We start from the raw sequence: 12,442 nt of genomic DNA, 5'->3' as shown, positions 1-12,442 counted from the left end.
TTTACAGTTTCTTTACAACACCATACAGTTGAATTCGGAAGTTTACATAGACTTAGGTTGGTCATTAAAACTTGTTTTACAACCACCACAAATTTCTTGCTAGCAAACTATAGTTTTGGCAAGTCGGTTAGGACATCTACATTGTGCATGACACAAGTCATTTTTCCAACAATTATTTACAGACTATTTCACTTATAATTCACTGTATCACAATTACAATGGGTCAGAAGTTTACATACACTAAGATGACTGTGCCTTTAAACAGCTTGTGTCATGGCTTTTGAAGCATCTGATAGGCTAATTGACATCATTTGAGTCAATTGGAAGTGTCCCTGTGGATGTATTTCAAGGCCTACCTTCAAACTCAGTGCCTTTTTGCTTGACATCATGGGAAAATCAAAAGAAATCAGCCAAGACCTCAGAAAAAAAAAAAATTGTAGTCCTCCACAAGTCTGGTTCATACTTGGGAGCAATTTCCAAACGCCTGAAGGTACCACATTCATCTATACAAACAATAGTACGCAAGAATAAACACCATGGGACCACGCAGTTGTCATACCGCTCAGGAAGGAGACGCGTTCTGTCTCCTAGAGATGAACATACTTTGGTGCGAAAAGTGCAAATCAATCCCAGAACAACAGCAAAGGACCTTGTCAAGATGCTGGAGGAAACAGGTACAAAAGTATTTATATCCACAGTAAAACGAGACCTATATCGACATAACCTGAAAGGCCTCTCAGCAAGGAAGAAGCCACTGCTCCAAAACAGCCATAAAGAAGCCAGACTACGGTTTGCAACTGCACATGGAGACAAAGATTGTACTTTTTGGAGAAATGTCCTCTGGTCTGATGAAACAAATATAGAACAGTTTGGCCATAATGACCATTATGTTTGGAGGAAAAGGGGGATGCTTTTAAGCCGAAGAACACCATCCCAACCGTGAAGCATGGGGGTGGCAGCATCATGTTGTGGGGGTGCTTTGCTGCAGGAAGGACTGGTGCAATTCACAAAAGATGGCATCATGAGGGAGGAAAATTATGTGGATATATTGAAGCAATGTCTCAAGACATCAGAAGTTAAAGCTTGGTCGCAATTGGGTCTTCCAAATGGACAATGACCCCAAGCATACTTCCGAAGTTGTGGCAAAATGGTTAAGGACAACAAAGTCAAGGTATTGGAGTGGCCATCACAAAGCCCTGACCTCAATCCTATAGAACATTTTTGGGCAGAACTGAAAAAGCGTGTGCGAGCAAGGAGGCCTACAAACCTGACTAAGTTACACCAGCTCTGTCAGGAGAAATGGGCCAAAATTCACCCAACTTATAGTGGGATGTTTGTAGAAGGCTACATGAAACATTTGACCCAAGTTAAACAATTTAAAGGCAATGCTACCAAATACTAATTGAGTGTATGTAAACTTCTGACCCACTAAGAATGTGATGAAATAAATAAAAGCTGAAAGATATAATTCTCTACTATTATTCTGACATTTCATATTCTTAAAATAAAGTGGTGATCCTAACTGACCTAAGACAGGGAATTTTTACTAGGATTAAATGTCAGGAATTGTGAAAAACTGAGTTAAAATGTATTTGGCTAAGGTGCATGTAAACTTCCGACTTCAACTGTACCTTGACATGGATTATAACCTAAATGAGTTGGCAGTAAAATAAAATGTTGACTTGTAACTTAGACTGCTTTAGTTTAACTCAGGGTTATAGAACATCCTGGGTGACCTCTTAACTGTCTCCTACCAGAAAATATTTAAGTTAAATTCTTCCAGTCAGTCACTTTTTCCATTAGTGATTGAAGTTGTACATTATCACCAGTACATCGAATGCACATAGCATTTTGACTTGGGAGCACTAGTGCAGTTCAGATAATACATTAAAAGGCACATGGTTACATATGTATCATTGTTTCAAGTCCAGGGTGCTCAGACAGTTACATTTGTATTTGAGGTGCGGGCACCACGAGCAAAGACATTTGTATAATTTTAATCGGCAAGTCTGATCAGGTTTAGTCAGAGAAATATTTCTTAATATATGACTGGGCTAAGCTATAGAACAGCGTCTGTCTGTCATAGAAACAAACGGAGCATTGCTTTGTGTCGGTGGTTGTGCCTTTAAAATACAGAAAACCGCTCCTCTGTAGCCCAAACCGTTCTAAACTAAAGACCTACTTTACCTGAACTAAATCATTTAATTGATCTGGCCCAGATTGGCAGGATACACTTAAAGGGACACACAAATCAACCATAATGAGTAAGGAACTATCAGAACTATGACAATATTCATATACCCTATTTAATATATAAAAACATTTGTCACAAGAGAATTTGCAGTTTCATTCAGATGAAATTGAGGTCATTACCACTAAATACATTTATAGGGACCTTAAGTGTGTCACAGAATTATATATTTTTTGAGTTGGAAACTACTGCCCTAGAGAATAAAACCACACTCTGCTTCATATATAGACGGTGAAGCTACAACTTTTAACTAGACCCTATACTCCAGCATTCTGGATTTGAGCTCAAATGTTTTATATCATGCAACAGTTGAGAGCATCACCTTTCATTTGAGAGTATCTTCATGCATGTGTTTTACCGTTAAGAAATGAAAGCACTTGCATCGATTTCCCCCAACTGAAGGTGACAAATACCCTGAAATAAAAAGGTGACATTCAGGATTGTTGCGGCATATGAAACATTTGATCTTAAATCCAAAATAGAGCCAAATGAAACATTTCAGCTTCACCGTCTAAATTGAGGAAAGTGTACAGTATAGCCAATTTAAACATGTACTTAATTTCAAGAGCTCAAAGATGTGGTTCATCCTCTTGTAACACTGGCCCACCCACCCAAATAACTAAAATTGTTGTCCAGAAACAACACCTAGGCACTCATGTCTGTGCAGGAGTCATATTCCCCCCCAAAGTGTGCCCATTGGCTCCCCCGCTTGCATTCAAAAGCAATGGACAGGGCAGGTGTAGGAAATGTGGACAGTACCTAGACCCTGTGGCTACACCAAGGGTGAATCTCAGAGGTCCTTCTCCAACTCAAAATGTCTGAGGAAAGCATGGTTTACTGCGTAAAGTTAAACTCCACTTAGGAAAACAGATCATTTCCCAATTCAGCTTTTGAATCAAGTCAAAAGTAAATTGCAGCAAGCAAGCCTGTATATCAACATTTTGTGCAGACCAAAAATTGTATTACGTCGCATATACACCAAACGTACAAAGCATGCTCTATGACAGACTGACCAGATGGCTATGATCCCTTGATGTCCTGTTAAATCTACTTCAGTGTAGACAAAGGGGAGGAGACTGGTTAAATAAAAATTTAAGCCTCAAGACATTGTGTGTGCCATTGAGGGTGAATGAACAGGACAAAATATTAAAGTGCCTTTGAACAGGTTATGGTAGGTGACAGGTGCAGCGGTTTGAGTGCATCTGCAACGCTACTCGTTTTTTTCACACTCAGTTTCTCGTGTGTATCAAGAAGGGTCCAACACCCAAAGATCATCCAGCCAACATGGGCCAGCATCCCTGTGGAACGCATGACACCTAGTCGATGCACTGACAAATTGAGGCCGTTCGAGGGCAAAACTCAATATCAGGAAGGTGTTCCTAATGTTTCGTACACTGTATAAACTAGTAGAGGGATGGAAACTAATAGGGGTAGGGGAGACAAAGAAAATAAAAAATACAAATGCCCACCACAAGGGGCAGCAGTGGCTCTGCGTACCCACATCCATACCCACCCCGCGAGCAAAACATAATCAGCCCCCCTCGTGACAGCGAAGACCCCAAAAATAGTGTTTCAAAGTTTCCTGAAATGATACACATTGCCATAGGGGAGGCAAATGCTCGCTGTTTTTAATATAACTGATGATCAAATGGGCCCCACCCCAGTTGGTAATTCAACCGTACTTACTACAAGTTTACAGAGCTGGTTGCTAGACTAATTTACCAATCTAAAAATGCCTTGCTTGACATGGGCTAATTGAGTGACTGCTGATGCACAACTACATTTTATTGAAATTGCACCTTGTGTATTCTATTATTCTAACACAACATGAAGTTGAGACCTCATCCCTGTACTAGTACATTTAGCTTATATTGTATTCAATGTGATAATTTAACTAGTACTTTAACATGTCTTTAAGTCCAGCACCCAAACACCACTGAAAATAAGGACTGACAAGTTTATAGTTATCCCAACCATTTATTCAGACAGACAGTCTAAATCAAACTGAGCTCTTACGTAAAACTTTGAAAAAAAGGGGAACATAAAAAGGCAGGATTTGTAATTGTAGATTTTGATTGGAATGGCGGTGCCACAGCCTCATGAGCGTCACATCAAGAGTTCCAATTCCCTGGGAGAAGGGAGGTGACAGGGATGGGACACACTAAATTACATCGCGAACAGGATGAGGAACGCCACCATGAGACAGAAGAGCCCCATTGCCTCAGACAGGGCAAAGCCCAGGATGGCGTAGGAGAAGAGCTGCTGCTTCAGGGAGGGGTTCCTGTCAGAGAGACAGAGGAGAGGACCGGAAGTTATGATTTAGGCTGGATGACAGCACCAGCAGCAATTTGGTCATTAATGATATGAACCCAAATGAATATTCTTCATCAATACTCTTGTGCTAAAATGTTAGCATTTCCCTGCCACTCACATAATCAATGATCACAACTATTCTCCTGCATCAGATTTTGCGTTTAAATCTGCCCAATTCCACAAACAAAGGCTTGATGAACGAGAAGGATTCAGTTACCTGGCATAGCCGATGATCAAGCTGCCGAACACGGTTCCAATTCCAGCCCCTGATCCCGCCACACCCACTGTGGCGGCTCCAGCACCGATGAACTTGGCGGCAGTGTCGATGTCCCTGGAGATAGTGCTGGTCTGGAACCCCCGGGTTAGAAGAGAGGCCTCACCGACAGGCAACAGGGCCTGGGGAAGATGCAGGGTGCCGCACAGTCAAAATCAGAACATAGTTCCATTTCAGTCTCTAGCTCCTGAGGCCACCTGACAGGTGTAGATCTCATAATAGCCCACCACTCCAAAATGATGGAAGCTCTTAGCTCCCTATTGCTTTCACCTTGACCCTTCTGGTAGTCTGAACTAACAAGAAATAACAGATAAGGGCTAGGAGGGACACATCTGGAACTGGGGTTTGTTTAGGAGTGGGATGTTATGGAACAGAAGGAAATGTATGGCGTAATACATTTCTGTACTATTACGGTGTAGGAGTACATTGACCCCACTGAATAAAGGCCCAGAACAGAACCCATCAAGAAGAACAGAGACTAGTGCAGAGGTTGAAAGTACTGCTCAAGATAACAGTCAAGAATGGGCAATACAAGTGCAGGGTGCTCCAGTGCCTTTTTTAATTCATCTTATTTTTACAAGCATGTGTGCACCTACATTTAAAAAAAATAAATCAAGGCACAATTTAGGAGCACTATGAAAAATATTTAATATACTAAAGCTAAAATCCTTAATTTCTCTAAGCACACTGGTGCTCTTAAATTTAAATTCCAGGTTGGACAGCAAAATATTAAGGCGGATATGCGAGTAAAAAGGTCGCAGAGTCCTGAAGGGATCCGTGGAAAAGGTCACAAGGACACAGCCAGGATACCAGTCTTATTTAAGCACTGGTTATGTTAGTATTTCACCATACAGGGATTTAAAGTAGTCTGGTGTTCAGGATAAATACAACCGAAGAGGTAATAAGGGTTACTGATAATTTAAAAATAAACTTTATGAATATAAAAATGGCCTAATTAATAGTTTGAGGTTATCACAAAAAGGGGCAATTGGCAAAAGGTTTACACACACCTAAGCACAGAATTGTTAGCAGTTCTACTGTCACAGGGTTTACTTTTGGTTTGCAGAGAGGCTTACCTGCTGCTCACTTCTGGCTTCAGGTCTGTTGAAGACTGAGACCGAGACCGGCCGGGCGAGGACTCTGGACCCCCCACGCAGCTGCAAGAGACAACTACACATCAGACTCCTAGACAGACTTATAAGCTTGTAACAAGCTCTACTTACAATCATTACTAAGACTGCCAAATGTAGATTACCCTGAGGTGAGTTCTGGAGCACGCCAAGATTATGACCCTACAGAGGTGCATCTAATAGTCTAACGTCTAGGAGGATTAGATGCATGAAGACCGGTAGAACGGCAATGTCAAACCAAGTTTTATTTGTCACATGAGCCGAATACAACAGGTGTAGACCTTAGTGAAATGCTTACTCACAAGCCCTTAACCAACAATGCAGTTAAGAAAATACAAAAAAAAATTACGAGCTAAGAATAACAAATAATTAAAGAGCAGCAGTAAATAACAATAGTGGGGCTATATACAGGGGGTACTGGTACAGAGTCGGGGGCACTGGTGTCAAGTCATGATCAATCCAAATCGTGTCCTTAGTAAAGATTGAGTACAATAGGGTTAGATTAGCCTACAAGGTGATGTTTACCCAATTTATCCCCAGCTGACCACTGGTCACACATACAGGTAACACTGCCCTAGACTATTCTTTCAATCAACCTTAAAAAAAAAAAAAAAAAAAAAAAAAGTGTTCTCATCTCATGTGCTGGTCAGAGTTCACAGCAAACACCATTATCCCAGAAGCCCTAGACCTACACCAATTTGCATACCACCCCAACAGATCCACAGACGATGCAATGTCTATTGCACTCCGCTGCCCTTTCCCACCTGGACAAAAGGAGCACCTATGTGAGAATGCTATTAATTGACAACAGTTCAGCAGTCAACACCATAGTGCTCTCAAAGAGCATCACTAAGCTAAGGACCCTGGGACTAAACACCTCCCTCTGCAACTGGATCCTGGAATTCCTGACGGGCCGCCCCCAGGTGGTATGGGTAGGTAACACATCTGCCATGCTGATCCTCAATACGGGGGCCCCTCAGGGGTGCGTACTCAGTCCTCCCTATTCACCCATGACTGCACGACTTCAACACCATCATTAAGTTTGTAGACGCAACAGTGGTAGGCCTGACCACCGACAATGTTGAGCCAGCCTATAGGGATGAGGTCAGAGACCTGGCAGTGTGGTGCCAGGATAACAACCTCTCCCTCAACGTGATCAAGACAAAGGAGATGATTGTGGACCACAGGAAAAAGAGGACAGAGTAGACCCCCATTCTCATTGATGGGGCTGTAGTGGAGCAGGTTGAGAGCATCAAGTTCCTTGGTGTCCACGTCACCAGCAAAAGATCACCAGGGATGCAAGCTGGTGAGGGCCCAAAAAGGAAACACTTTTTACTCTGAAACATGCAAAAAATATATAATCTCTGCTAGGGGGAAAAGCAGTTTAACTAATTAAACAAAGAATATGATCTACATCAGTCTGTGTGTAAAATAAAGTGGTTAATGTGAATATAACTCAGAGCTAAAAAAAAAAGGTAAAGAAAGCCAATGTTTGCCTGGACTTTACTGCAAATGACACGCAAGTCTTAAAAAAAGAAGAAAATACACTAATATTGCAGTTAGCCATGACAGCCTTTATAATAGAACACTTGTGACCACACACACACCTAAATACTGCACTTGGGGGGGAAAAAAATTATCTTAAAGTAGAAATAGAATGAAACAAATAGGCATTCTATTTTTGCTCAATTATAGTGGCCACTACAGGAGACGATCAAGTGCATAAGGCTACATGTGTGCAAAAATAGCATTCCCTGAGTAAAAAAATAAATATATAATCCTGCCTCACACAGGTTACTGTCAAGTTCAATGCAACAAAAGCAATATCTTTGGGCTATAATGCACACTTTCTGCCTGTGGACATCTACAATGTGCCAGCAGAGCATGATGCCCTTTGTTGCCATAATTTATCTATTTCAGGCAGTGAGTACACCTGGCATACCCCTTTTTATCCACTGTATTGAAAAGTGTGTGGTGTTCCTTTCACCTCTATAGAGGCATCCAGCTTAAGCCAGGCCCAGCTCCTGCTACACTTGATCCCTGAATCCACTTGTTTAACAAGCAACACCTCATTGTCACCCAATTCTCTCATTCTGAAAATTAACCACATACTGTAGAGGGAAAACATTAGTCGCGTGGTAGTTCGTTAGCTAGTTAACATTTCAAAAACAGATTACCAGGGTCCAGTAAGCAACGTTAGCACATTATAACTTGAGGAACGGCAAGGAGTCGTAAACCAGTTAAGACTATCGCGAATTGGTTAGGTTACTAACAATAGCTGTCTGACTATTAGCAAGCTAATTTTCACACCATGAACACAATTATTTGATCAGTTAAGTTGGCCAATGTTGCTCAACATTTCTCTGGCCTTGGATCTCAGTGGTCGTCCCCAAAGCCAAAACCTACTTTGGCTGCCTTTCCTTCCAGTTCTCTGCTGCCAATGATTTGAATTGCAAAAAAATAACAAATATAAAAAATTAAAAAAAAGCTGAATTTGGAGACTTATATCTCCCTCACTAACTTTAAGCATCAGCTATCTGAGCAGCTAACTGATCGCTGCAGCTGTACACAGCCCAGCCAATCTACCTACCTCATCCCCCATAGTTTTTATTTACTTTTTTGCACATCAGTATTTCTGCTTGCACATCTCACTCCAGTGTTAATTTGCAAAATTGTAATTACTTCGCTACTATGGCCTATTTATTGCCTTACTCCATTTGCACACTGTATATATAGTTTCTTTTTCGATTGTTTTATTGATTGTACGTTTGTTTATTCCATGTGTAACTCTGTCACACTGCTTTGCTTCATCTTGGCCAGGTTGCAGTTGTAAATGAGAACTTGTTCTCAACGGACCTACCTGGTTAAATAAAATAAAAAACATTTGCAGAATTCGATCCAGCTAGCAACATACTTAACAATGCGAACAATACTTGTTCCACCCCACTTTCTCCCTCACCTCAAACTTACCAAATGCCAGTTGTTCGGTTACAGCTCATGAAGTACACTTCATCACCTTCTCACCCCCGTCTCCATGGTCAGACTGCTCACCTACCTCTTCGTTATCGTTCAGGGGACACGCTGCTGTACCTGGCAAGCTGCCTTTCCATTGTCTGCTGTCTTTCCAGAGAGCGCGCTGATGATGTAACTAGCAAGTTGGTTGTCTCTTCAGTCACGCGCTGCATTCTGTTGTGTGAACGATTGGCTGAGCCTTGGATACAGCCAATGTTAATGCTTCAAACGCGCGTCACTCGTTCACTCACAGCCAGTAGTGATCCAATGCCCCCCCAACTTGTCATCGGACCAACACGAATCACGTAGGTTACCAATTTTGGATTCAAAACGGCGAATTTAGCCGAAAAGGTAACTAGTTTGCATCCCTGTATCATGGTCCAAACACATCAAGACAGTCGTGAAGAGGGCACGACAAAACCTATTCCCCCTCAGGAGACTGAGAAGACTTGGCATGGGTCCTCAGATCCTCAAAAGGTTCTACAGCTGCACCATCGAGAGCATCCTGACATCTGTTGTATTCGTCGCATGCGACATAAAATGTGATATTCCTTACCAAGGACACTAATTTGCTGCGCATCTTATAGCTAAACAGGATTGCGTGTACATGCTAGATCTAGACTGATAAGGTACGACTGGTAGAGGATCAAACAGTGACATTGTAGTTTCAATGAATACATACCACAGCAGGTGAGGTGACAAACTTAGCGCAGGCGTACATGGCTGGTGCCTGTGGAGAGAGATGAGAAATTACATTTAACTGCTCATTTGCGCCACCATTAAATGTCCTATCAATTCAACAGGCATCTTTAAGCACAGTCGTTTGGACCCACCAAAAAATGTTAAAGGCATGCACAACTCTTAACTACAGCCTTACACCAGCTGTACACTGCTAAAGGTACAGTAAAGGTGACCTGAGCTGTAGGTGTAACCAGTCAAGCATTTGACCATGTGCATCTGGGAAGAGGATGCACAAAAGGCAGACTAAGGTTCTGTAGTAAAATCTGAATGTAGAATCTCAAGAGGTTACAACTCGGTGCAAATAAAGGATCAAGTTACAATCTTTATGCCCATGTCATAAGATCAGTTAAGTGAAAATAGCAAGGCGTGATTGAATGTGGCAAGAGCCCAAAGCAAATGACAGTGAAGCATTAAACAAGATCCTTTCAAAACACTAAGTGGGGAGTTAAACTATGATCAACTTCGACTCCAGAGATGTCTAGTGCTAATTAATCTAATTGTGTTAATTACTAATACACAACCTAATTGTGTAGCGAGGTAGTGTATTAGTACCAGTGCAGATATGGCCCAGACAGGCAAGCTAGCCTTTAGCTCTGCTTGAATGAGTGTCAAAATAAAAATTAACTAGCTAAATTCATTGTAAAAAAAACCCGCCACATTCTTTAGTACAGTACACCCCACTCCTTCCCTGTCGCCATTCCGCCCCTGGGCAGGTAACGTTAACATTAGCACGAATGACAACCGAAGGAATCACCACGGGTGAAACTTAAACTAAAATGTCCATGCTTAAATGTGGCTTATTAAACCCATTTCACATGCAATGAGGGTAGCATCGATTTGCAAAAAGATGACAGCATGAAACGTTAGTTGGATAACCCGGGAAGCTTGTTAGCCATAGCTAGCTAAATGTAATATACTTCAGACGGACACTGCTAACGTTATTCGATAGGTGGGAGGATTTGGCTAGCCAGCTCGAGACGTGAAGGTCAAAAATGACCCACAGACACCAATACAGGATTTAAATACAAGGACGCTGCATTTGGTACAGGACTAGAAATTGATAGAAATTGTTAAACGTCCTTCTCAATCCTCAGGGACATGTATCCATAATGACCGAAAACATGCACTGGTTCACTAGGCCCAGATATGGACGAGCAAGTCAGACATTTTGCAGAAGCTTCACCGCAGCTTAGAATCGGTTGTACACCAAAATGCATGGTTTAACAAGTTAGCATTTGCATGTTTATTTCCCAACAGTATTCGCGGCTGCCCATGTAGACACTTCTCTGGTAAGAATTCTACAGTACGAATACATTCCCTGTAAAATGTCATTCTTGGGAAGAAATCATTGAATGGCCGTCAACTTCACCTACATTGCATGGCTAGCTAGCATGCTAACAATTTATATTCGCCCCCGCAATGCTGACGGGACATTTCAAAATATTCACAATGCGATTATAACCATACCGAAATCACAAAATAATGCGTCACACTGAAACCCTAAATTATTAACTCACCTTAATGTTACAGTACACACGGGGTCCTGGATTACTAATTCTCGCTCACAGCAGCAGTCAATGTGCACTCTGACAGCTGTCACCTTGTCATTTATAATCTTAGTTACTACGTCCTAAACGTCCATTGGACAAAAGGAAACCTCCTTCGACTGTGATTTCCTGTTTAGCTTGTCACTACTTTTAACCTAGCCTATAATGGAGCTTTCAATGTACTACAATGCTTGCAATTGGTTGACAGTATTTAGGGCGGCTGGGTGACTCAAACGCTGACGAATGGTAAGAATGGACTCGAATCCTATTTCCTTTCCCCATTGGACCATATTCCCGTTAACCTTTCAAACTACATCCAGTGTCCTTGATTTCTATTGGACAGTGTATAGGACGTCCCGCCTACTTCCAACATTTTAGGAGTAAAGGAATTGGTATGCTTTAAATGACGTGCAGCTTATAAAGGCTTCATACAAATAATCTATAACCGTATGTCATGCTTTATAAAGGGTTCATAAATGTGGCATTAATGTGTGACATAACCACCAATGTCAAATATGACACAAACCGCTTAATAATGTCCTTACATATACATTTTTTACATCTTAGTCATTTAGCAGACGCTCTTATCCAGAGCGACTTACAGTAGTGAACGCATACATTTTTTTTCTTTTTTCGTACTGGTCCCCCGTGGGAATCGAACCCACAACCCTGGCATTGCAAATACCATGCTCTACCAACTGAGCCACACAGGACCGTGCACAAAGCATTTATCTTGGATATTGGGTTCAATTCCCGACACCACCCATCCATAAAACTTTATTCATGCATGACTGAAAGTAGCTTTTGAAAAAAGTGTTCGCTAAACTTGATATATTATATTATATTTCACTAAAACATTTCTAGGATGGCCGAACCTCTTTCCCTCTTGGGTGTGTAGTCAATATTGGACCTAACCTCAACTTCCCCAAAAATGCTGTGCTGCAGGATGACACACACTTTAAGGTGCAGTCATGCAAAACCAAAAATGTTGGTCGGGCCTTCTCAAATCCATAAAAATGTTTTACCTACTTATGTTTTTCCCAAATTCTGTTTTCTTGGTTTTGTTATTCCAGTTTTCAGATTTCGCATTTTTTTTCTGATTCCCCCCAGTTTTCCACATTTTTTAAAATAGAAAAACAAAAAATTTTGATTTTCTGTGTTCACAACAATGCTT

The 12,442-nt window shown here is 41.4% G+C and overlaps 1 protein-coding gene across 1 annotated transcript; it reads right to left on the bottom strand.

Moving 5' to 3' along the window:
• Positions 1-4,208: 4,208 nt before the first annotated feature.
• On the bottom strand, positions 4,209-11,383 carry LOC106600830 (ATP synthase F(0) complex subunit C3, mitochondrial). Its single transcript, XM_014192534.3, has 5 exons — positions 11,239-11,383; positions 9,663-9,710; positions 5,915-5,995; positions 4,782-4,960; positions 4,209-4,532 (listed from the first exon to the last, which is right to left on the bottom strand). Exons 2-5 carry the CDS (start codon positions 9,699-9,701, stop codon positions 4,418-4,420), a joined length of 414 nt encoding a protein of 137 aa, XP_014048009.1. The 5' UTR covers positions 9,702-9,710; positions 11,239-11,383; the 3' UTR covers positions 4,209-4,417.
• Between the last annotated feature and the right edge of the window lie 1,059 nt (positions 11,384-12,442).

This window comes from Salmo salar, chromosome 03 (genome assembly GCF_965601325.2).
Source record: "Salmo salar chromosome 03, fSalSal1, whole genome shotgun sequence".
Lineage (NCBI taxonomy): Eukaryota > Metazoa > Chordata > Actinopteri > Salmoniformes > Salmonidae > Salmo > Salmo salar.
Note: the sequence above shows the minus strand (reverse complement) of the source record. Positions and strands in the feature narration are given on the sequence as shown.